The sequence below is a fragment of the Physeter macrocephalus genome, chromosome 17, assembly GCF_002837175.3.
Source record: "Physeter macrocephalus isolate SW-GA chromosome 17, ASM283717v5, whole genome shotgun sequence".
Classification (NCBI taxonomy): domain Eukaryota; kingdom Metazoa; phylum Chordata; class Mammalia; order Artiodactyla; family Physeteridae; genus Physeter; species Physeter macrocephalus.
The window spans coordinates 29125179-29149911 of NC_041230.1; the positions used below are offsets into that span (position 1 = coordinate 29125179).

Below are 24733 nucleotides of genomic sequence, written 5' to 3' on the forward strand. Positions count from 1 at the left end.
AAGGCCGCTGGTTTCTGACCACCTCCCGATTTAACTACCAATGGCTCAAGTCATAAAAAATGGTTTCTTTAACATAAAAACAGTTTCTTTAACTGTCCCTGCAACATGCTTTTCTCGCAGACCTTATAGATAAAAGAGGGACCATTTGGTCCCGTTTTCAGATGAACCACATAAGAAGGGCTGACAAAAACCCAGAAGCCCAAGATTGTCCCTGAAGTAACAAACAAGGGGTCCATGTTCAGACCCGGCTTGGGGCCACACGAGGGAGGACAAACACAAAGGGCACATATTTCCCACAGCCCCTCCTGCCCTCCATCTGCGTGTGTCCCTTCAAGGTGGCCCTCTCATGCACAATCTTTCTTGGGGGGGAGGGGCCTTGGCAACACCCCCAGATAACTCTGGTCCTTCATCCTCGGCCACGGTGTCAATGTTTGCGCATACATTTGTGATCATTTGATTATTCCTGGCCTCTCTGCTAGACTGCTGGGTCTATTTCTCTTTTTTGCTGTGTTCTGGCAGCTAACACAGAGTAGGCACTTCATAAATATCTGTTAACAAATGCATCCATTTAAAAATTGCAGAGCCTGTGCCATCCTGAAATTGCTCAAGCTACAGCTGCATGAATGCATAGGTATTTGTTTAAGGATCTCTTTGCAATCAGAAACAATACAGAGGATCAGTTAGATAAACCCTGAAGTAGAATATTATGCAGCAGTTTAAAAGAATGAGGTAGTTCTCTATATATTGACAGGCGTGAAGAAATAACCAAGACTTACCGTTGAGGGAGAGAGCTAGTCACAGAACAGAAGGTAAAAATAAAGAATAAAAATTGTATAAATCCAATCAAGTGGTTGTACAGGAAAGATAAATTAACCTCAAACCCTTAATAGTGGATTTCTCAAAGATACAGGACGACAGGAGACATTCAATTTCTAGATATTATATTCCTGCCACGTGTGAATTCTTTATACCATGTGTTATAAAGCTCATCATGTTCAGATCCCAAATTGCTGTGTGACCAGTAGCAAGTTACTTGACCTCTCTGAGCCTCCCTTACTTCATCCATAAAACTCACATAAAACAGTAACTGTGTCTTGGACTGATGTGAGACATACAATACATGCCACAAAGCCTGGTACAAAGTCAGTGTTCAATGAAGAGTAGCTATTATTATTGCCATCATGATGTATTAATTCTACAACCAAATACTACACATATATATGTAAAGTTTGTCTTTTGAAAGTCACATGATAACTGACTTGCAGTGATAACTGCAAGAGAAAAGAACCCAAGTTTTGGCAGAGTCCTCTGTCTAGCTTTAGGTTCTCAAATTAAACGAGGAAAGGTAAATAAGTATTGCCCCATGGACTCATATGCCCCAGTGGGAATAAACAACTCCGCTAAAAACCTGCCCATCTTCCTAATAGCTCCTCACTGAAGGCCCCACAGTTCCCACTTTAACACTTCAGCCAGGGCGTGGCTGAAAAGCTGCTGTCATCTCCTGTGAGATTTCCCCCCGAGCTAACCTAATAAGCCAAGTGCCCCATTCAGGCAGGCTCAGGGTGGATGTGCCATGAGGAGCTTGGCAAGAGGCAGAAGGCAGGTCCCCAGCTCTCCCTCCCTGCTTCCCTCCCCGGAGAAGGAAGCTGCTGGAGCTCAGAGGGCCACGGCACACTGGCCCAGCTCGAGCCCTGGCATTTCTGACCGCCCCAGGGCTCACCTGCAGGGTCAGGTAGAGCCTGTGAGGGCTCCCGGGGCTCGCCCAGTCCACGCTGAGGGCTCGGCACTGAGCCAGGGCCGGGCGAGCTGCACTTCGGGTGCTGGAGTCCTCGTCGCCGCCAGCCGGGCTGTCTCTTCCACGCCCTGTCCCAGGACAGAGGAGACAGGTGAGATGCTTGACGCTGGCTGGAGACTGCTGGCCGGGGACCTCTGGCCAGGCCCGCGGCTGAGCTCCCCTTTCACACACTCCAGGCAGCCCAGGTGCTGCCAGGAGGGACTCACACGCCCTCACATGCCTGCCCTACACAGAGGGAAGGCCTGGCACTCGGCGGGGGCTGTGCGCCTTCCTAACCACAAGCCGCCCTGGGATCCTCTGCAGGAAGTCGCCCAAGACCCCGCGGGAGGTGGCGGGCTCCCCTCCCTCCACGGTGGCGTTAGGGCTGGCACCTGCCCACGAACACCCTCTACAGACAGCAGCAGAAGGAAGCTGATGCCACCCTGGCTGCGCTAATCTTCACAGGAGATGCACCCTGGGGCCGCGGCCTCATTACCGAGGCTGCCTCTAGGTGGCAATTTCTCCCATGCCTTCATAAAGACCAACCCCACGCTGGTGGCGTGGTCCCTGCAGCCTCCAAAAACACACTCAGGACCAGTTAAGGCACATCCTCTCGAGCCTCTGACACACTGCCTCCCTCACTGGATGGGGGGAGAGGGCTGCAGCAGCGACACCCCATTCACCCCTCCCTTGACCCACCACCACACCCTGTGGGACCAGACGGGGTGGGAGAGGGGATTCGCCTCACAGGGCAAGCCGCAGAGCTCCCACCCTGGGGGGCAATCACATCCTGAATGCCAGCACTGGGCCAAGTGCTTTCCAGGCCTTATTGCCCTTCTTGATCCTCAGTTTCCCTGTCAATACAATGGGCATAAGGAACCAAGCTCAGTCCTGTGATGAGGATTAAACGGGGTGACACATGTAAAGTGCTCACACAGAAGGTAGCCAGCAATGCAGGCCATCAGCTCCTCACAACAACCCTGAGAGGTAGGAACCGGAGACCCAGAAGGGTTAATCATGTGCCCAGGGTCACCGAGAGCCAGTATTCCAGTCCCATGTGCTACCCCACCCTCTGCTTGCCTACCCTTCTCAAGGCAGCAATAAGAGGGGGGTGAAGGTAGAGGGGCCCAGGGACGTCCACACTGGCTGAGGCTCTACCCAGTGGCAGGCACCACACTTAGCATTTCACACAAACGACTTCCCTGGACCTTTGTCTTAAATTTTAAAAGTAGATAAAAGTCTGTATGGTCATATAATCCTCATAATACTAATTTAAGAGACCAATACACACACACATAAGACTAGAAGGAACTATATAAAATGTTTAGTGACAGGCTTATAGATGATTCTTATTTTCCTTCTTATACTTTTCTGTGTTTTTGTTTTCCAAGAGAACATGTTTTTGTTTTTTTTTTCAATTCTTGCTTTCTTTTTTTTTTCTTTTTCTTTTTTTTTTTTTTTTTTTTTTTTTTTTTTTTTTTTTTTTTTTTTTTTTTTTACCAGAAAAGCAATACTGTTCGTTCATCTTTAATCCTTTGGACAACCTTGTTGGGTAGAGACCACCTTCAGCCCCTTCCAGACAACTGGGGCTACCTGATCCAAAAGCCCAAGCTTTCCCCGGCAGCCTCCAGGGTCACCCCCAGCCTCACTGTCCCCTGCAGAGACACTTCGGAGGGCAGCACTCTGGCTGCCACCTATGGCACAAGTGTGATGAGAGAGAGGGAACTGGAGTTTGCTATGTGCCCTCTCTGGGCCTCAGTCTTCCCTTCCGTACATAGAGGGGCTTGGACCCGATGTCCTGGAGGGACTCTGCCAGCTCAGACAAGCTGGCAATCTACAGCCCTCTCCCCGTAGGTCAGGAGCAGTCAGACAGCAAACCCCTGAAGGTATCTTGTCTGAAGATCCCCCCGGGTCCCCACATTTACAGGACAACCTACCCAAGCCAAGGCTGGCAGATAGTCATGGGGCAGCTCCCCGGTCCTGACGATCTAGCTCCCACCGGGAAATCAGAGGAGCTGCCCACTTCTTGACGCTGGAGGCACCAGGGGACATGACCCAGAAAGGAGAGCTGCTGTTGACAGCTCCCCCAGGGGCACAGCGGGGGCCCAGACTTGGGGACTCCCTCACTGCCCACCTGCTGTCGGGGCCACCGTGGATGGCACCTAAAAGAAGCGCACGGCACCCACTCCCTGCCAGGCCACGCTCTGGGAGCAGCCTCCGTCCACTCCTCGCCACCCGCGGACGAGCCCTGGCGGAATCAAGTGTCAGCTCCGCGCAGGGCACCGGGCAGCAGTTCACCTACCTTGTTTACCGGCCGCGGGCAGAAACCGGAGCGAGACCACGAGCGCTCCGCCGCCGAGGAAAGGCGGATCGCCGAGCCACAGCCACCTGGCCGGGCCAAGGAGCGCGTGGCTGTCCGCGGCGTTCTCCCCCTGCGCTACAGACTGCGTTAACGTTTAACTCGGCGTCCCGGGCTTCTCTTTACAGACAGGCGCGGGGCAGAAGCGCCCAGCGAAATTGACGCCCTGACTCCACGCCCGGCTCGCGGGCTGCCGGTACCCTGTAATTACCTGACAGCTCAGACTGAGCCTAGGAACTTGCCAGAAACCCCGATCTCATCGCTGGTATCTGGAGGAAGGAAAGGAAATAAAGAGGCATTTTAAAAATGCGGACTCACCAGTTCTCAACCTCCCCGGGCCGGTGTGTGGGAAAGGGCGGGCGGCCGGGCTGGCTGGGGCGGGGCGAGCCATCCCCGGCTCGGGCTCCCCGGCCCGGCCCACTCGCCACAGGCCGCGCAGCGAGGGCGTGGCTCCCAGGTTCCACGTCCTGCGAGACGGGACCATGGCCCGGCGGGGCTCAGCAGCCTCCTCCGGGCGTCGGGCAGCCTGCGGAGAGAGCAAGAAAGCGAGATTGAAGCCCGCTAGCCGGCACCCTCCGCCCCCATCCCAAGCTGATCGGAGCCCACCATCTGGAACGGTCCGCTGAACTGGGTCACCTGTTACCCAGAGCCCCAACTCGAATGTCCCCCAAGGAGCCCCTGGGCTCACGGGCTGAAACACAGCCTATCACCATTTCAGGGTACTAGTTAAGGAGAAGGGAGGCTCAGAACTGGGCAGGGAGCCCATCAGGTGTGTCTGCAGCACAATGTGGAGAGCCCACATCTCAGCCCCTCCACTCGGAGCCTGGCAGCATAAAGACAGGTCACAGCCCCATATGGAGGAAGCACCAGTCAACAGCGTCTCCAGGAATCTATTCAGAAGGGGCCTTGACTATGGCCGTGACGTCAGGCTTACATATAGCAAATTCTCTTTTTTTTTTTTCTTTTTTGTGGTACGCGGGCCTCTCACTGCCGTGGCCTCTCCCGTTGCGGAGCACAGGCTCCGGACGCGCAGGCTCAGCGGCCATGGCTCACGGGCCCAGCCGCTCCGCGGCATGTGGGATCTTCCCGGACCAGGGCACGAACCCGTGTCCCCTGCATCGGCAGGCGGACTCTCAACCACTGCGCCACCAGGGAAGCCCCAAATTCTCTTAAAATCAGCTCATTCTTGTATTCAACTAGCCTTCACACTGTACCTACAACTGGCAGACACCGAGCTAGGATTTGAAATACAAAGATTGATTCATTGCTCATTTAATAATTATTTACCCAGTACCTGCTGTGTGCCAGGCACCTGCCAGGGGTCCTCTTTGATCAGGAGAGATATGGCCTCAAAGCTCTCTGTCAGGAGGGAGGTAAACACCTCAACAAACCTCCACAATCAAAACAGGATACAGGGAGGCACCAGGTGGTATGGAGAATGGGGGTGGGGGTGGGGAACACTGGGCTGAGTAGAAAGCTCCGTGGGGCCCTTATGAACAGAGCAAATGAACAGAACAGACTTCATTTACTACACAAGTCTTTATTGAGCACCTATTGTGTGCAAAGCAGTTCTGAGGGCATTTAAGGTGACACCAAGCTGTGGTCCCAGACTCAGACAACAAGTAATGCCAATTATAGAAGAAGCCAAGTCAGCTCAGAGGGGCAATGTGGAGTTTGCTTTTGGTTTTAAAATGGAGTTGGAGGCACCCAAGGACTTCCTTACGGTGCCACCTGGGCTGTAGGCCACTTTCCCCATCCCTCACTGCACTGACCGCTCTCTACCAGGCAGTAAATATATCTGTTTGAACAGTGTCCATCTCCCCTGACCCTCTATCACTTCCCAGGGTGGGTCCCACAGCACCCAGCCTAGAGCGAAGCTACATCCACACCAAACACCTGGTGATGGCTTTTGGGTGAATGCCCGGAAATGAATGCACACAAAAGCTCAAACTTAAGCTTGGAAGAGAGCAGGGCCGGAGATGGAGACACAGAACCAGGAGGCTGACGGGGGTCACTGTGGCACAGGTGAGAATGCAATCACCGAAGGTGGTGCAAGATGAGAGGCAACCAAGAAGGATGGAGCTCACTCCAAGTGGGAAGAAAAGCTGGAGAAGGAAGGTCAGAGGTGGCAGGAGCACCAGGCAGGTGCAGAGGCCTCAGAGGTGACCGGAGAGTGAGTGGGAAGGAGAGGATGGTCAGTTCCCAGGGAACCATGCCACGGAGAGGTCAAACTGGAAGAAAGGTCAGTGGAGCAGGGCAGAGGGCAGATGTGGGAAGGCCCAAGGGGGATGGGGGCTAGAGGAAGCTGCCACTTCCTTCACTTTGGAGAAGCTGGCTAGGATGGGAAGGAGAGGATGTGGTATTTAGAATATGAGAGATTTGCACATGCTGGGTCAACAGAGGGACAGGAATGACTGAAGCATCGAGAGGCAAGAGAAGAGTGCAAGGATGGGTGGGCTGAACATCTGGTGACCGATGTTCGCAGAGCTGAGCCCTGGAAGAATGCCAGGCTCCTGACTAGGGAGTCATGGTCTCTGCCTTCCTGGACTAAGGAAGACAACTTGGAGGAGGAGGCTCCTGGATGCAGTCTCCCTGGGAGGGGGCGGGACTGCTGGCCAAAGGGCGGGGTGGAGGCTAATCCAATATGTGGGCAGCTCCACTGAGGAAATGGAGATGGACCAGTGTGGAATGGAAGGAACCAGGAGGAGCAGCCAGACGTCCCCTTCTCCAGGCTGCTTGGCACGGAGCTGGGCACACAAGCAAGCCTGAGGCTCAGCTGCCCAAGGGATGAGGAGGGAGTGAGACAGGCTCCACCTGCATGCCAAGCCGCTGGGAAGGTGAGATGGCGGAGGACACTGAAGGTCGATGTCACAATTGAGGGAGAAGACTTTTAAAGGGGATCAGCTAAGTCTGAGGGGGCAGGGACAGAAGGAGACAATATTTCGTTGGTTTCAGGAAGGGAAGTTGCCAGGCAGTCAGGAAGATATCAGGAAGAAAGAGGAAGGGTGTGTGCAAGATCCTGAAGAGGAAAAAGCAGCTGAATTTAGCAGCCTGAGGGGTGTGAAGGTCAGAAGTATCAAGGACTTTCAAACAGCCCAAGGCTGGAGACTCAAAAACCTAGGTCATGGGGCAAGGTGATGGGGGCATACGAGTAGAGTGGTTATGACGGAAAGCTGGTTCAGAACCCGGCTGTGCCACTTACTAGATGTGTGACCCTGGGAGAATTACTCTGTCTCTGTGCCTCAGTATCTCCATCTGTGAAATGGGGGAGAACTCTGCCTCAGAGGCTTGGTGTAAAGTTTAGACAATACATATATACAATATTCAGAACAATACCGGCATATACAAAGAATACCCAAATTTTATTTTTTCAGTGATCTCTATCCAGTGGTGGGTGGATGCAGAGGGCTGGCTGCAGGAGAGCCAGCACCCGCCTCTCTGGGTTTAGGCCAGGGTGGTAGAGCTACAGCCCCCTTGCCCCAGACCAGGGATATTGCAATGATTGGGGGACACACTTGACAACTGCCCAGAGACTGCTGCCCAGGAGGCTTGGCTGGAGGTTGTCCAACCAAGGAGGTTGGACAGGGGCTGGACCTCCCCTCCGCACAGTCACACGTCCAGGGTTTTGCAGGTCAACCCAGATTTCAAAATCTCTGCTCCCTGGTGCCCATAAGGACAGCAGAACTCATGACCCTATGTCCCTAAAATCCAGTCACTGCAAATACAGGGCCCCATTCTGAGACTGCATTCCTTGAAAATGACTCTGGCCAAGGAGAGGGTTACTTTTATCAAGGGCATGGGGAACAGCCTGGGCCAGCGTACGTGCTCACTCAGCCTCAGGGAGACAGAAAGCCAGAGAAGATGAAAGGCCAGGGGTGGCCACGACCCCAAACCTTGAGACAGATGTGTGTATTGGGGGGGTTGGGGGTCGGAGGTGCAAATGGTACCAATTTATATGCAGCTTCCTCTTTAAAATCTGCCAGCACCAGGCCCTTCACTGCGCCAGAGTTCTGCTCTAACTCACAACAGGGGGTTGAAGGAGGTGGCTTCTGGCTCGCCCTCCTACTGGGCCCGCTCCCTCCCGGCCCCCCCCTCCGCCAACCGCCCCAGGCTACCGCTGTCAAAGGCTCAATTTCGCCCACTGCCCAGGACGGCACCGGCCCAGGCCCTCCTTCCTAACATGGGGCTGGCCCACCCCATCCCGGCCCTGCGAAGGGGAAAGTGAACTGCCCAGGGGACCTACGGGGTGGCAGGGCCCGAAACTGCAGCCTTCAGGGGAGCCCTGCGGATGCAGGGACCTGTGCCAGGGGAGGGGGCGGCGCTGACGGGCACGCGGTTCCCCGGCAGTGTCCTGCTTTCCCGGGCCATTGAAATCGGAAAGGGGGTCCCGAGGCTGCTTGGATTCCAGGGGACATGCCGCCCCCATGCCCTGCTCGGCTCAGGCTGGACGGCGCAGGGTGGGGGGGCGGGATAGCGCAGGGCCGGGTCTCCGGGGCCCGGCCCTCCCTGCGCCCCCCAACGGGGCCGGGCAGGGGGATCCAGGACGCGGCACTCCGAACGACAGGCCTGGCGGAACCCGAGCGCCCAGCCCGTCCTCAGCCCGCCCGAGCCCCGGACTCACCGGCCTGGTGGAGGCAGGATCCCTGCGTCGCCGCAGCGCCTGGGGCTCGGCCCGGCCCTCCCGCGGGAGGCAGCTCCACGCCGCCGCCTCCTCGGCCCGCCCCGCTCCCGCCCCTCTCTGGCCCCTCCCGCACACTTTCCACAGGAAATGATTAACTCCGGCCCGCGGCGCGTTCCCATGGCAACCGGCTCAGACCCAGGTGGGTGGTGGGCGCGCTCTCTCTCGCGCGCGCGCGCGCACACACACACAAACTCACACTGGCACGTGGGGCCGCGCACTCTGCTCAGACCTTCCAGTTGAGCGTCCCCACGCCCCACAGGCGCCCGTGCACACGTGCGTTCTCACCTCTGGCGCACACGCACCTTCTACGTGCTCACATACAGTACACAGTATACGTGGCTCTCAAGTATGTTTGCACATATGCTCTAGTGAGTCCACATGAACACATTCACAGTTCTCACACACATCCCCACACTTTTGCACTTAAACTTACACTTTCGTTCTCACCCCCTCAAAGCCTAGTACTCCAAAACTTTCGCACACAGTAGTTACTACTCACAGGCATACTTACAAGTGCTCCCTGGCTACCCTTCCCACGCTCTCACAACCTCTAGTACACGTCTTCTTGACCTTCTAGCACGCACACTACACACACACTCTTACACAATCTAGCTAGTATGTGTGCACACTTGCACATTCTCACACACTTAACCCGTGCACTCACATTCCTGTACGGTGCTCAGACTTAGCCCCATGCTTTCCCACAAATGCTGTTCATGCGCCTGAGTACACACATCCACTTGCACACGCTCACACACCTTCTCACACGCTCTCTGACTCTTTGTCACACTACAGACTATACATGCTTTAAAACCCCAGTACACGCTTCCACACACACTCTAGTTAGTGCACACAGGCATGCACTGTCACACATTAAACACGGGTTTTCACACACATTTCTCACTAGCTCTATTAGGAATACACAGGCCAGGTTGCCTGCCCAGCCAGGGCACCACCTGCTGCCCCCTGCTCCTCAGCCACCCTATTACCCTCTCGCACCCCCCTCAATAGATAAACGTCTTGCAGAGCGGGGAAGCTGTTTGGGATTTTTTTAAGGTAAAATATTCCTTTGCATTCCAGTGAAAACACGTTCAGAATGCAGCCGCTCCGGAGCAGGCAGCAGCTCCTGGTGTAGCCGCAGACGGCCCTCCTCATAGGATGCCCCAGAAGAAGCCTGGGGAGGCCAGGGAGCCGGCCGGCCAAGGAGAACAAGCTGACCCGGAGGAGCCACTCTGTTCTTTGTCTCCCAAACAGAGGCGGCATTTCACTCCAGTGTCAGCAGCAATATTCCCCCTCCAGGGTGCGGAAGGAGGAGAGAGAAAAGAAACTCAGAAGCCAGCCCAGTGCAGGCTGATGGTCCTGCAGACAATCCCGGGGTGGGGCGGCGGGGGGCGCTCTGCCTCTTCCTGTTTAACAGGGGACGACGGCCCGATGGCCCGGGAGGAGCAAGGAGGGGACTGGAGGGGGCCGTGCAGCTCCAGGTGGGTTCTGTCTCTTGCTGCTGAGCAGGCGCTGGGCTGGCCCTCAAGAATCTCAACCAGAGACAGAGCCAAGGTTCTGGGCCTCAGATTGTTCTGGATGCCACACCAGGACGCTCACAATCCCCCTACTGAAAGTGGGTTCGTGTGTGTTTTATTTTCTCACTGAGATGTCCCAGTGCAGACCCAATAGAGGGTGTCTGTCACACTTCTGGAATGGTTCCCTGGAGAGAGAGAGATTTCTAGCTAAGAACCCCAGATAATCCTCCCAATGGGAGAGCAGGCCATAATTTGAGAGGTACCTTCTCTGAATCCCCCTGTCTGCCCTCCAGACAGCACTGGTCAGGGGGACGGCAAGATTGGATGAGGGCAAATTTTCTCTAGATTCCTGAACAAGTATCTCCCTTTGTTACAGATCCTGGCATTTGATTGAGGAGGGCAGTGAGGTAGGGGTGTCTGTCTTTAAAGTCCTGATACAGAAAAAAAATAAAAAATAAGAAAAATAATAATAAAGTCCTGATAACAGAACCGGAGGCCACGTCTTACTTGTGGTCTGTTCGTTGACATTAACTGCAGGTTCCTTACAACAAAGCCAAAGCCAGATTTTTAAATTAATAATAACATTTATTGTTCTTTTTCTCTGATTACCAAAGTAATAGATGTTCATTGTAACCATAATCCCACCCACTAGAGAGAAATGCTGCCAACATTTTAGTACAGTTTTTTTTCCTCTGTGCACATAATAGCGACCATTTATCCACAGCTATCACTGTGCCAGGCACTACACTGAGCTCTTTAAAAACAAGATCTCATGTAACCCCAAACACCCTTTGAGGTGGGTACCGTCATATCCTCCATTTTCAGGAGGGAAAACTGAGCCTCCTAAAGTTCATTCACAAACTCAGTGTGTGGTAGCGCTGAGATATGAACCCAATAGGTGTGTGTATATATACATATACACAAACATATAGCACTACTATATGTATATAGGTGCTGGAGTTTAAGTTCAAAGCACCTTGGGACTTCCCTGGTGGCACAGTGGTTAAGAATCCGCCCGCCAATGCAGGGGACACGGGTTCCATCCCTGGTTCAGGAACATCCCACATGCCGCAGAGCAACTAAGCCTGTGCGCAACTACTGAGCCTGCGTGCTACAACTACTAAAACCGGCGCGCCTAGAGCCCTGCTCTGCAGCAAGAGAAGCCACCGCAATGAGAAGCCCGCGCACCACAATGAAGAGTAGCCCCCGCTCGCCGCAACCAGAGGAAGCCCGCACTTAGCAGCGAAGACTTAGCAGCGAAGACCCGACGCCGCCATAAATAAATAAATTAAATGAATAAATTTTTTTTAAAAAGTTCAAAGTACCAGTGAAGGAAAAAGAAAATTGAGACGTGTGAGGAAGCATTTTCCGAATTCCAGCAAAACTCTGCCTTGAAATGCAAAACCGATTTCCTTCATGATTGTCGGAATTTAAGATTGCACAAAGTCAGGAACTACATACCAAAGACTTCAAGGTCATTTCTATCCCAGAAACTTCACTGATGGTTTGTTATGGAGGCTGCCAATTCTCCCTGGCCATACGGAAAGTGAAGGATTTGCCAGAAACTCGGCCACCCCAACACTGAGGTCCTGAACTCATGAGTGAGGACTCTTGGATTCAGCCTTTGGCCTTGACCTCGACCTCCTGCCTACCTCCTGGCAGAGGCATGAGGGTCCCCGGGAGGGCCACAAGAATGCAGTAGCCAGAACACTGCAGACCCATATCTACATCTACCCCATCCCTCGATGGGGGGCGTGAGGGGCAACACCAATGTTGTTCAAAGGGCTTGAAACCCCTTAACTCTCAGGCATCCATCTGAGAGGTAGCCAAGGGCCTGAGGGTTCTTCTGCACAGAGGGCAGCAAAGAGGGGGCCATAACAAGCCACACTGTGTTTAATCTGATTCTCATAGCACCCCCGAGTAAAGCACACCTAAGATTTACATGATATTCCAGTTTAAATGACTTGAGATTCGATCGCCTCCAGGCCTTTGCAATGCTATTCTCCCTGCCCAGAAGGCCTCTCTCCTCACCCCACTCCCACCTGCCTCCACCCACCTTCACGTGGCCGGCTCCTGCTGTCCTTCAAGCTTAGAGGTCACCTTCCTTGACCCTCCCAGACCACAGTCCCCTGACGGCCCACCCCACTGCAGCACCTCCCACACTGGATTGTAAAGGCCTCTCCTGTCTACAACATCATCTCCTTGAGGGCAGGGTCCTTTCCGGGCTTGGTCACAGGTAAAGCCTCTGCTACAGATTCAGCTCCTACAGGCACTAGGTACCTGGCATCACATCAGTTTTCGCTGAATAAATAGCTAGATCACTTATAATTTAGAGGGAGAGAACAGGGTGCATTAAGCATATCCAAACAGACTTTCTTCCCATGTAAATTAACGATAAGTCTTATCAAAAGGAAGTAAGTGAAAGGATCCTTAAGGAATGATTTCAGTGTGGTCAGTAAGGAGCACCCTGCAGCTGTGAATAGGGTCTCAGTGCACGATCTGATCTTGGGTAACAGTTTCTGGAAGTCAGAGAATACCTTCTGGAGTTGAGTCACATAGTAAGTAATCCTGACTCACTTAGCCACTGTTTTGAAGCCCCATTTTCCAGTAGCCCTGAAACAGCCCTGTCATGGACATCACAGAGAGAGCTGGCAAGATCCCGGAGGGACGGGCGGGGCTCTGCACCCAGCCCTGCAAGCAGGCGTCTTACTCCTCACCAGCAGCAGGACGTGGGCCCTCAACCTCTGAGCGTATGGCCCTTGGCTCATAGCTGCCCGCTCTGAGGAAGCCATGCTCCTCGGTGGACGTGAAGGGGTTGGGTCTTGGACAACCCCAGGAGGCACTGTAAATCCTGTCTCTCTCCTCTGCTACAGACTCGGCTCCTACGGGCACTCCGTACCCAATAGATATTTGAACAAATGGTACCTTTCTCTCCCTTCACCATTTCCTGCTCTCTCTGTGTGCCCTCCCCGTCCAAGGGTGCCTTCCTTCTAAAAGCTGTATTAACTGGGGAAACAGTTCTCCCATTTCCAAACCAAGGCAACCCCCCCCCCCAATAAAACCACCTTGCTCTAAACTTCTGAGGAAGCCATGCTCCTCGGTGGACGTGAAGGGGTTGGGTCTTGGACAACCCCAGGAGGCACTGTAAATCCTGTCTCTCTCCTCTGCTACAGACTCGGCTCCTACGGGCACTCCGTACCCAATAGATATTTGAACAAATGGTACCTTTCTCTCCCTTCACCATTTCCTGCTCTCTCTGTGTGCCCTCCCCGTCCAAGGGTGCCTTCCTTCTAAAAGCTGTATTAACTGGGGAAACAGTTCTCCCATTTCCAAACCAAGGCAACCCCCCCCCCCAAAATAAAACCACCTTGCTCTAAAATCTCCAGACAGGGACCGCCTCTCTGGATTTGGCAGGGAGATTGGACTTAGCAGCACTTGCCGGCTCTTAGGTGAGGGGCACCCGAAACCTCTTGGTGACGAACTTGGCAGAGAGACCCTGCCCGCAGCATTCCAGCGTAGAAAGCAAACGGGCGTTTGTTTCCGTTGTCATTTCCCCATTTCCCATCGTCTAAACAATGAGAGGAATGCAAACATCCAGGAGATACGTGATTAAGCGTCAGGTAATAAAAAGATTTAGGAAGGATGGCTATGGGAGATGAGCCCTGCCGCCACTGCCCTCCCTCTGAGTCAGCCCTTCCCTGGGATCGTCCAGAAGCCTGGGCTCCCTCTCCCAAAAGCTCCCTCCCTGGCTTCTCTTCTTGCTCCTAAATCATTCTCTCTCCTTGTTCTAAGCCAAGACATGCATTATTAACATCATTTCCACTTTTTTTCCAACCTCCCCGTTCATTTTTCCCCTCTGCTGCAAATTCTAGGTAGCTGAGGGGTTTTTTTAACCTTAATTTTTATTTTTCCTGCACAAGGGCAGGAGAAATCAAGAGAGGAAAAAGCACCCCCCTCTCCGCCAAATCCCACCACCCTTAACTTATTCTCATTGGCTCAGATGTTCCTTCTGGTACTTGACTTCGAACAGACATTATTTCTGTATTAAGGGGAGACTGTATAGAGCAGTGGTTAAAAGTGGGTTTGGGGTCAGATGATCGTGGGTTTGAACCTTGGCTCTGTCACTTCCTCCATGCCTCAGTTTCCTCCTGTGACAATGGGGGTAGCAATAGTGCCTAACTCACTGGGCTGTCTTGAGAAGTAAATAAGAGCAAACATGTGACACCCAGAGCCTGGCGCACCAGCTGTGGTTATAGTGGAAGGCAGACCACGGATACGATTTTCTACTCTGCCTTTTTCTCACTTTAAATCACAGGCCAAGCATTTTCCAAGTTACTTTTTCCTACTGGGGGCTGCTCGTTTCTGAACTGCAGGTCCCAGACTGAGGATGAGGCCCAGGTCCCGTCCGACCTTGGGGTCACACTGTGTGGGGCACACCCAGAACCCTGTAAAAATGACTGAAAAGGATAAACATTTTAAATGGCTGCATGATACTCCTCAGAACAGCTCTGCCCCGACTGAACTGGCCGTTCCACGGAATCAGATATGTGAGTAGCTCCCATTTTTTCACATTTATAAATAGCACTGCTGCAACATCTCCCCACATGCAGCCTGTTCATTCCCTGGGGAGAGGGTGGGAGATTGGGGGGAGAGTGGGGTTGTTAATTTCATAAAAATCTGAATAGCCTGAGCATTTTTTTTTTTTTTTACACTTTCTAAACATGTTGCCAGATTGCCATCAGAAGGGCTGTACCAGATTTACACTTTACACTGTCACTGGCGGCATTTTGGACGAGAACTACTTTTCGTACTAATTTACAGTTTTTCTCTCGGATCTGGAATTCTCGCCCAGGCTGGTTCCCCCGTGAAGCATGAGGCATATAAAAAGTCTGAGTGATGGCTGTCAGGGAGGGAAGTGTCTGGTTCCTTTGCTGGGTTTCTGTCTGTCGGGCTGGGCCGGGCTGAGAGGACTGAGTCAGTGCACCCCCTCCCTGCCTGCTCTTCGAGCCCCCAGACGCTTTCCCAGGTGGGTTCTGGAACATCCCACAAGCCTGGAAGGTTCTCCTCAGGCGTCCACCAGCATTACTAAGGTTATGCCTGCTCCGACATCAGCCTGCAACTGCATTCTGGCTTCTTGCAAGAAGTCAATCAACCATTTCTACAAAGAAAATCCCTCAAGAGACCGTGGCGTCTGCAATCAGCTTTCCATTCCTGGGGGGCAGGAGGGGGGCGCACAGAGGCAGCAGCTGGGTGAGGCCAGCCGTGTTTTCCCAAGAACGGCAGCCACGGCCCCTGCCCACCCTGCCAGCCTCCTGGCACTGCCAGCACATCTCACCCAGGTTCTGCGGCAGCCCCGCGGCCTCTTGCCCAGCCTCTGGGGGTGGCCCTTGTTTGCAAACAGCCATGGGAAGTTTTGATGCTACTGATTAACCAGACTCTCACAGTTCTGGGCTGTTAGTCATCATGACAGGTCTCAAGCTTCCGCCTGCCCTGACGACATCACCAGCTTCCAGGTGACAGGGAAGAAGTGACTAGGACCTTGGTAGTTTCAGTGGCGTCCATCGTCATCTTCACAGGGGAAGGGGAGGACTGCCACCCATCCCAGACAACCAGCATGTGCAGGGCCTGGAATGCCAGGGTGGGAATTCAATCTAATTCGATTTAGCTTCTTCTGCTGAGGGACTGGGCTAAACTCTACGCATAGGATTTGCTTCGGATTTCATTTAATCCTCACAACAGTATGTGCGATGGGTATTATAATTCCTATTTTACAGATGGAAAAACTGGGGTACTATGTTCTAAGAGTGGCTAGGCCCAGGAATGAGTAGGGGGCAGCCAGGGGAAGGCAGCTTGGAGTGCTGGGAAAGGTGGGTCCTCCAGGCCAGGAGCTGTGCTCCCAACCACCGCGTGACCAGATTTCTTCCCCTCTCTGGGTCTCACGTCCCTCCCTGGGTAAACGAGGAGGATGATCTGGTCGCCTTTCCAACACTAAAGCCATGAGGGAGGGAGGGGGCAAGTTGGAAGGGACGACTGTGTGATTCTGAGGTTCTGCTCCCTGAAATCCTGGTCCGAGGAAGGGGTAATTCCAGCTGCGAACCTGGGGCTCCCGCCTCACTGTTTACAGTTGCTTCACAAATGAATGCCAGCAGAAGAAAGGAGATGAGTGGTTGCCAGGGGCTGGGAGGTGGGGAAAATGGAGGGTGACTGCTAATGGGGTTTCTTTTGGGGGTGATGAAATGTTCTCAAATTAGATTATGGGGATGGTTGCACAATTCTGCAGCTATCCTAAAAACCGTTGAATTGTACACTTTAAGTGAGTGAATTGTATGGTTTGTTAATTACATTTCAGTTAAGCTGTTTAAGAGAGGAAGGAAGGGAGGGAGGGAGGGAGGGAGGGAAGAAAAGAAGGTAGGAAGGAAGTAAAGGGAAGGGGAAGGGACGGAGGAAGGAGGGAGGGAGACCGTACAGAGGTCGGGCCAGAGCTGCCTTTGAGATTTGCCTCCTGGGAGTGGGGCCCTCACACCCAGCCCCTCTCCAGTCACCCCCCCTCCAAGTACCCCGAGCCTCAGAAAGGTATGTATGAAGACACCTAAGTGGCAGGTGATGGCTCCAGATTCCAACCAGAAGTAATGGGGGCCTCTGACCTCCTCGGAGGCGGGAGGAGTCACGAACCAAAGAGCAGGTGTGGGCCTGGAGGGCTGGGGGACCGGCGGAGGACGGCAAGAAGATGGATGGAGGCCAAAGGAGGGCTAGTGTCAAGGAGGAGACCCTGAGGGTCAGGGCGAGGCATGGCTCCATCGAGGAAGCCCAGGACACAGAGCCTGGGCTGGCCAGGGCCTCTGTCGGTGGCCTGAAAACATTGTGGCACCCCAGAAAGTGTGCGTAGGAAGCACCTGCGGCTCCCGGGGGCCCCTCAAACTGGTACAGTTGTATTCTGCCTGGCACCAGTGTAGTCGCAGGCAGATGCAGCCATCCCACGGGCAACGTCGACCCAGACTTGACCCCGAACCCGGTGCACAGACACAGGGGACCCAAAATGAGGGCAAAATTGGCCACTAAGAGTGAAGAGCTCATTCCACGTCTGCTGTTAGGGCAACTTATTGCTGAAAGAGGAGACTCCCAGAGCGTCTTAGAGGCACAGCTTCCCTGTCTAAATCTCCAAAGGCAGACAACCCAGGAAGCACCTCCTCCCAGACGAACCTCCCCCGTCCGCGCGGGCACATCCCCTTAGGCCCACCTCTTTGGGCAAATGGCAGTGGACGGCCCAGCCATAAGGGAACAAAGGAAATTACATCTTGGAGACTGCCTCTGAGAGGCCTAGCCCTGGGGTCAAACCCACGTGCCTGGCAGCCCAGCTGGCAGAGGCTGAGGGCATATATCCCGAGGCTGAGGGCTCCTGCCTTTTTCCTCCGGCCCTGGGGTACACATGCTACTATTGGCCCCGCTCTGTGGATGTGACCCCAGACAGGCTGGCTCCAGAGGCCAGGTCTTGAACCACTGTACCATACAGGCTCTCCAGGGTACAGCCGGTGGGGTCCTTGTCACCCCATGTCAATCCTCAGCATGCATTCAAGGCTCTTTGCCATCTGCCTGCAGCTGACCTGCCCAGCCCTCTCTCCCACTGCTCCGCCCAAGGCACCCTCCTTCTGTTCCCTGAGTTTACCATGTGTCCGTGCCTCCCTGCCCTTGCACATGTTGTTACCTCCATGATGACAGCCCATTCACCTAGTGAGGCCCAGTAGAAATATCATCTCCTGCATGGGACCTTCCTGGTGCCCCCAGGACCATCTGCTCTTCCCTTAGTACACTCGATTGGAGCTTGTGGGGTACTTATCAGTCTCCTCCATTACCCTGGAGCTCCCTGATTCAGGGCCCCATGCTGTGTGACCTCGGTTAAGGTACTCAACCTCTCTGAGCCTCTGTATCCTCATAAATGGCTGCCCTAATTATAATAGTTATTATTATTATGGGTAATACTTACTGTGCACTTACTATGTGCCATGCACTATGTGCTAAGTACCTTTATGTGAAAGATCTCACTCAATCCTTATAGCACCTTAGGAGGTGGGTATTATTATTATCCTTTGTTACAGATAGAGATTACTGTTAGGATTACTGCCATTATCATGATTGCTATTCTTTCTTCTGCCACAAAGCCTAGCATGCAGCAGATACTCAAATCCTGTTTGTTTAAGTCAAGTGTGGATAAAAATAGAAGGGGACTTAGATAGGAAAAGAGTTCCAGAAACATGGCCGTACAGACGCTCCAGAATGTTCAGGCCTAGCCTTGTCCTGGCTGGGATGATACCATCTCTGGAGGCCGATGCTGGCAGACAGTTGAGGCCAGGGACCTGGGGTGGCCTGCTTTTGCTTCTCCCATCAGCCCTATCTTTACCCACAGAAACAGACTCTGCCCAAACCAGACCTGCAATGCTCAGAGCCCCACAGCGAACAGGCCTCCTGGGTAAATGGTGACTGAGGCTCTGGAGGTCCTGGGTGTCTGGCTGGTGGTAGAATTTGTGCATATTTGTAACCGGAATAGCTTCAGGGTTGGCTTTGCCGGCTCAAGGCCAAAGGTGCAGAGTGCCCTGTGTATCCATGCTCCAAGCTCCAACTGCCCCAGTGTTTTTTCTAGGAACCCTTGCTCCAGATTTTTCCTGGAAGCCTCAGGGGCTGCCTGCAAGGTTCTTTGCCCATCACTCCCACCAGCTGATCTGGGAACACATCAGCATCTGGCCTGACTGTCTAACCAGGATTCCCTCCAAGACCAATGCAGATACCTGAGCCCCCATCACCAGAGAGGCTGGGGGATGCCCTAAAAAGGTACTGCACGTGATGTTGGAAACATAGGCTCTGACAGTGAAAGTGAGGGGCACACACCTGAGAAAAACTCCATTCAGGGCATGGGGAGAAGGGGAGAAATATCTACTGTCTCAATTATGCCCAGCCATGCTTGTCCCATGGCAAAGTTGCCTGGGTTCATGGCATCACAGTGTCCTTCTGACATACCACCAATACCTCCAAGACCCCAGATTCCTTTCCTTGCCTCCGCTTAACCTGGGCACACATGCAGTGCTTGGTGCCTGGATTAAGTCTGTGCCCTGTGGTGAGATCTGCCCCAGAGGACCCAGCGTCCATTCACACAATGGACTAAGCTGGGCTGCCCCTGCCCAGCAGACAGGCTTTCACAGCCTTGAACTTCAGCTGGGTTAGTCCCTTTTCCCCTCGCGGCCTCCTCGGCCCTGATGTAAATTAGGGGACATAAACAAGAAAGGATGTGGTCAAAGCCCCCAGCGTTCAACCTGCTACTCAGTCATTCACGGTGGGGCACATTTGAGGGAGGGCACCTCCACCTCTGATGGTTCCTCAAATCCTCAAAACATCCCCGTCTATAGGTGAGAAAACCGAGGCCCTAAAACATCAAGTGGTCAGTCAAGGAAAATGCCAGACAAGGTATTCTGAGGCTACTTCTCTCCACTGCCCGCTCTGACCTGAAACCCCGACATTGACGCTGCTTGCCCCAGAGCCAGAAGTTGTGACAGGCCCCCGAGGAGGGTGGGGAATGAAGTCAGATCTGTCCTCCAGAGTCTGAAGGACCCCAGGGGCCTGTGTGTCCCTGCCTTCCTGCCGAGGAAGGGCCTCAGAAGACCCACCTCCAGTGGCTGAACAGAAGCCGGGCAAAGGGCGAGGGATCTGACTGACACAGGGAAACTCTGGGCTCAGAACTGCCAAAGTGAGGCGTAACTGACGTTCCTGGTCTACAAGTTACAAAAACACAATGAGCTGTGGAGTGACAGCCAGCTGCCCGAGGGTCAGAGGAATGTTGTTGCCAGACAGGTTGATGAGGCATCTGCTGAGGCAGGCTCCAGAAACCAGGCCTGGGGTGTCACCACACCAGGCGGCTCCCAGGAGGCCAGCCACCTGACCTCACCCCCAGCAAGGTCTAAGGTGGGAAGACTGCAGGGCTTTCCCCCAACCAAGTCTGTAGCCATGACAACCTGCTTTAAACCATTAATTAAGATAATTATAGGGACTTCCCTGGTGGTTCAGTGGTTAAGAATCCGCCTGTCAGTGCAGGGGCCACGGGTTCGATTCCTGGTCTGGGAAGATACCACATGCCGCGGAGCAACTAAGCTCGTGCACCACAACTGCTGAAGCCCTAGAGCCCGTGTGCCACAACTACTGAAGCCCTAGAGCCCATGCTCTGCAACAAGAGAAGCCACCACAATGAAAAGCCCGTGCACTGCAACGAAGAGCAGGCTCGCCGCAACTAGAGAAAGCCCACACGCAGCAACGAAGACCCAGTGCAGCCAAAAAAAAAAGAAAGATAATTATAGGCATGATAACAATAATAATAATGTCTAACCTTTGTACAGCACTTACTACATGCCAGGGACCACACTGGACACTTTTTCTGGATCTTCATGTGTATTAGTTTCCTAATAGTTTCCTAATTGTTCCTAAATGTAATAGTTTCCTAACTAGTTTCCTGTGGCTGCTATAATAAATTACCACAAACTGGAAGGTTTAAACAAAGAAGTTTATCCTCTCCCAGTTCTGGAAGCTAAAGGTCAGAATTCAAGGTGGCGGCAGAGCCACATTCCCTCTGAAGTCTAGGGAAGAATCCTTTGCCTCTTCCAGCTTTTGGTGGTTGCTGGTGATCCGTAGTGTTCCTTGGCTTGTAGATGGATTATTCTTTGTCTCCGCCTCCACATCGTGTTCTCCTCTCTGTGTGTCTGTTCAAATTTTCCTCTTCTTATAAGGACAAGAGTTGTATGGGCTTAGGGCCCACTCTAATCCAGTATGACCTCATCTTAACTCGATTGCCTCTGCAAAGACCCTATTTCCAAACAAGGTCACGTTCACAGGTCCCAAATAGACATGAGTCTGTAGGAGACACTATTCAACCTACTGTATCACAAGTAATCCTCCCAAAAACCCTGGTGCCACTCTTATCTCCATCTTACTTACAGATAACAAAACTGAGGTTCAGAGACGTTAAGCAACTTGCCTGAAGTCACACAGCCGGGACCAGAACCCTGTCTGTCTGATTCTAGAACCCACACTATATTGTCCCAAGCATCATCCTCACTACCGCCTCCTCACAGGGCCCAGTGGTTCAATGTTCACAAAGCTGCTCCTGGCCATTGTCACATCTTGCCACCACAACCTCGAGGTGGCTGGTTTGCAGTTTACAAAGGAAACAGAGACGCCATTAATTAACCTGACCAAGGTCACACAGCTAAAGAGTGGCAGTCTTTCAAACATGGGTCCAGCACTCTCCACGATGTAGGCTCCAAATGGGGGTCTAACGGGAACATTCCAGGGCTTTGTCAAGTCAGTGGAGGCTATTTCCCCAGCGTGATCAATGGCTGCGCTGTGTTTACTGATAACACCCACTTTGGCTACACCTGCCAAGCTCATAAAAGGTATTGTAAATCTGCGGTTTAAATTCACCTCCTCAGGTTTCAGCCCCTTGTCCAGCGCTATTCTCTGCCAGCAGCAAGGCCAGCTGTTTGAGTGGTTACATAGCAGAGAAAAAGCAGGTCAAGAATCCATGAGGCCCTCACAGCTCACATCTGAGCCTCAGGGCCTGGGCAGTGGCAAGAAATGATATGGGCACCGTTCATCCCTCAGCCCGTTGCTCCCGGCTGAGAAGGGGTGAGACACAGATACAGCCTCGTTAGCCAGGTGCCAGTCACGGCTCCAGGCATCATCCAGCTTTTTCCATTAATCCACACAGGTACCCCTGAAGTCGGTGCTACTGGTAGCCCCACTTTTCCAGAGGAGGAAACTGAGGCTCAGAGGAAGGCCACGCTCTGCTGGTGAGTGGCCACACCAGGACTTGGTCCCAGATCTGCTCGAGTCCAGAGCCCCAGTCTTGGTCTCTGCAGGAGGGACATGCAGGGAGGCCTGGAGCCTGCGAGTGGCCACTGTGATGGAAGCACCTTAGAGTTTGCAAGGGACAGAGTGGGGCTGGAAGGGATTTGAGAGAGGGCGGCCAGGCCTGCGGCCCAGGAAGCCCAGTGAGTCAGTGTGTTCTGGAGCCAAGCAGGGCAAGGGAGGGATGCTAATGGGTACAGGCAGGACCCTGGAGGACCTCCCTCTGACCCACTGCAAGAGCCAGAGAGGTTTAACACGAAAACGAGACCACGTCACCTTCTGACTCTAAAAGCACCAGCGGCTTCCCGTGAAGCTTACAACAGAATCCAAACTCCTTACTGTGTCCGACAAGGCCCTGCAGTGCTGGCCTGATGACCTCCCTCAGCTCAGTTCTGCTCCAGCCACACAGGCTTCCTTCTTGTTCCCTAAACATGCCATGGGGCCTTTGCACTTGCTGTTCTCTCTGCTTAGAATGCTGTTCCCCGCTAGAAAAATGGTACAGATGAACCGGCTTGCAGGGCAGAAATTGAGACACAGATGTAGAGAACGAACGTATGGACACCAAGGGGGGAAAGCGGCGGGGGGTGGTGGTGGTGTGTGATGAATTGGGAGATTGGGGCTGACATGTATACACTGATGTGTATAAACTGGATGACTAATAAGAACCTGCTGTATAAAAAAAATAAATAAAATTAAAAAAAAAAAAAAAAAAAAGAATGCTGTTCCCTGAACTCTGTGCATACTGCCTCCTCGTCCTTAGACTCTCAGCTCAGCTGTCCCCTCCTCAGAGTGGCTTCCCCTGGCCACCAGTCCAAAGTCAGTAACCCCCAGTTATTCTCTATGCAATCCCCTTGTTTTCTTTTCTTCTTAGCACGTATTGCATCTTGCAATTGCTGTTTGTTTATTGTTTGCCCCTTAATCGTCTTCTGCCATGAAGCCAAGGACTTTATCTTGTTCCCTGCTGGTCCCAGTACCTAGCACAGTGCCTTAGCCATAGTAGATGCCCAGTGGATATTTGTTGAATGAGTAAATGAATAAATTCTCTAGAAATGTGAAATCATAGACGGATCACCCAGAGAAAGACCCGGGAACATACTGAGCCGACAGTTGTGATGGGATGAGAAGAGCAGCCCAAGATCAAGGCCTGAGTGGAAGCTGCTGGGGAAACCCTGGGAGAAGAGAGAAGAGTGTGAGCCACAAGGCGTCAGCCTGACTGCAGACAAGGGCAGAAATGCGTGGAAAGGAGGTAGTTTTCTCAAGAGCAGGGCAGACAGAACTCATGGCCAACCAGCTGTCATATGAGATGAGAGAGAGGCTGGTAAGAGCTTAAGGGTGATTTGTCAGGGTGACAAGCAAAAGGTAGGCCCCCAAGGCCCATTCATTTATTCATTCATTCATAGGTACTGAATACCTACCATGTGCAGTGAGTGAGGATGGCTGTTCTGGAGGGGGCAGAGGCAGGGACAGGGTCAGAGTAAAGGAGGTAGGGGCCACCTGGGGCTGCTGGGCCTTAAGCCAGGAGGACTTCCTGGAAGAGGGTGACCAGCCCCTGTGAGAGGATGCTCTACCTCAGGCTGCAGCTCTGGGCAGAGGCAGGAAGGGGAGCCAGGTGACTCTCTGCTGCTCCAGCTCCAGCCACAGCCACAGCAACCAGACCAGAGAGGGTTCATCAGTTCATATCCTGCTCCAACCCATAACAGGGACTCAGATCAGAAGTTCACCTTTAGCCTCAAAGGTGAACTTTCACCCCATAAGCCTTGGCACCCATTTACTCACAATCTCAAGGTTCTGAAGGCTAATTGCCCCCTCCTTTCTTATAGGCCTGGGGAAAGTCGAAGGGTCAGCCACTTTATCTTGATAGGTGTATGGGGGACAGTTCTGTGTAGGGGATGGCTGGGGACCTTGACAACGATTTGCTGACCTCAGTTCCAGAAGTTAAAAGAAACAACACCAGCAAGCAAAATACCAAGAAAACTCCCCAGGCCACGATGGTCCAGTGGTTAGGAGCTTGGGCTCTGGGGTTAAAATCCAGGCCCACCTCTCTCTGGCTGAACCATCTCAGGCAAGCCCCTTAACCTCTCTGATCCTGTTTTCCTCGTGTGCAAAATGAGCATAATCATATCACTTATCCTTCAAAGGGTAGTTGAAGAGATGAACAAGATAATGTATGGGAAGAGCCTAGTACACTGTGGGCGCTCAATACACGGTAACACTTATTAGGGGGCCAGTTACACGGCAGGCACTGCTGGAGGGTCCTTCATTCTACAAAATACCTGGCCTGTCCTCTTCAAAAACGTCAACATCATGAAATACAACGAAAAAACTCAGGCACTGTTGCAGGTGGAAGGGACCTAAATAGACGTGACAACTCAAGGCAACACATGGGCTTGCGTTTCCTTTCACCATAAAGGGCGTTATTGGGAAAGTTGATGAAATCCCAATACGGTCTGACGATTAGATAGTAGTGTTGTTTCAAATTTAAGTTGCTGATTGGGATCATTGTACAGAAGTTATAATTT

At 52.9% G+C, this 24733-nt stretch overlaps 1 protein-coding gene across 11 annotated transcripts in view; it reads right to left on the reverse strand.

The window, feature by feature from the left end:
* KIFC3 (kinesin family member C3) overlaps nucleotides 1-8857 on the reverse strand; it is a 36353-nt gene extending 27496 nt beyond the window's left edge. For 7 of the 11 annotated variants that reach the window (XM_028477490.2, XM_055078818.1, XM_055078817.1 and 4 more), the window contains exons 1-3: nucleotides 8755-8857; nucleotides 4452-4659; nucleotides 1721-1863 (exon numbers count right to left, since the gene is read on the reverse strand). In XM_028477490.2, the coding sequence (XP_028333291.1) occupies nucleotides 1721-1863; nucleotides 4452-4617 (309 nt within the window). In that variant the 5' untranslated portion in view covers nucleotides 4618-4659; nucleotides 8755-8857. Of the gene's footprint in view, nucleotides 1-1720; nucleotides 1864-4076; nucleotides 4331-4451; nucleotides 4660-8754 lie in introns of those variants that run through there. The other 4 variants (XM_055078823.1, XM_028477491.2, XM_055078820.1 and 1 more) reach the window with 2 other exon arrangements.
* Nucleotides 8858-24733: the final 15876 nt, after the last annotated feature.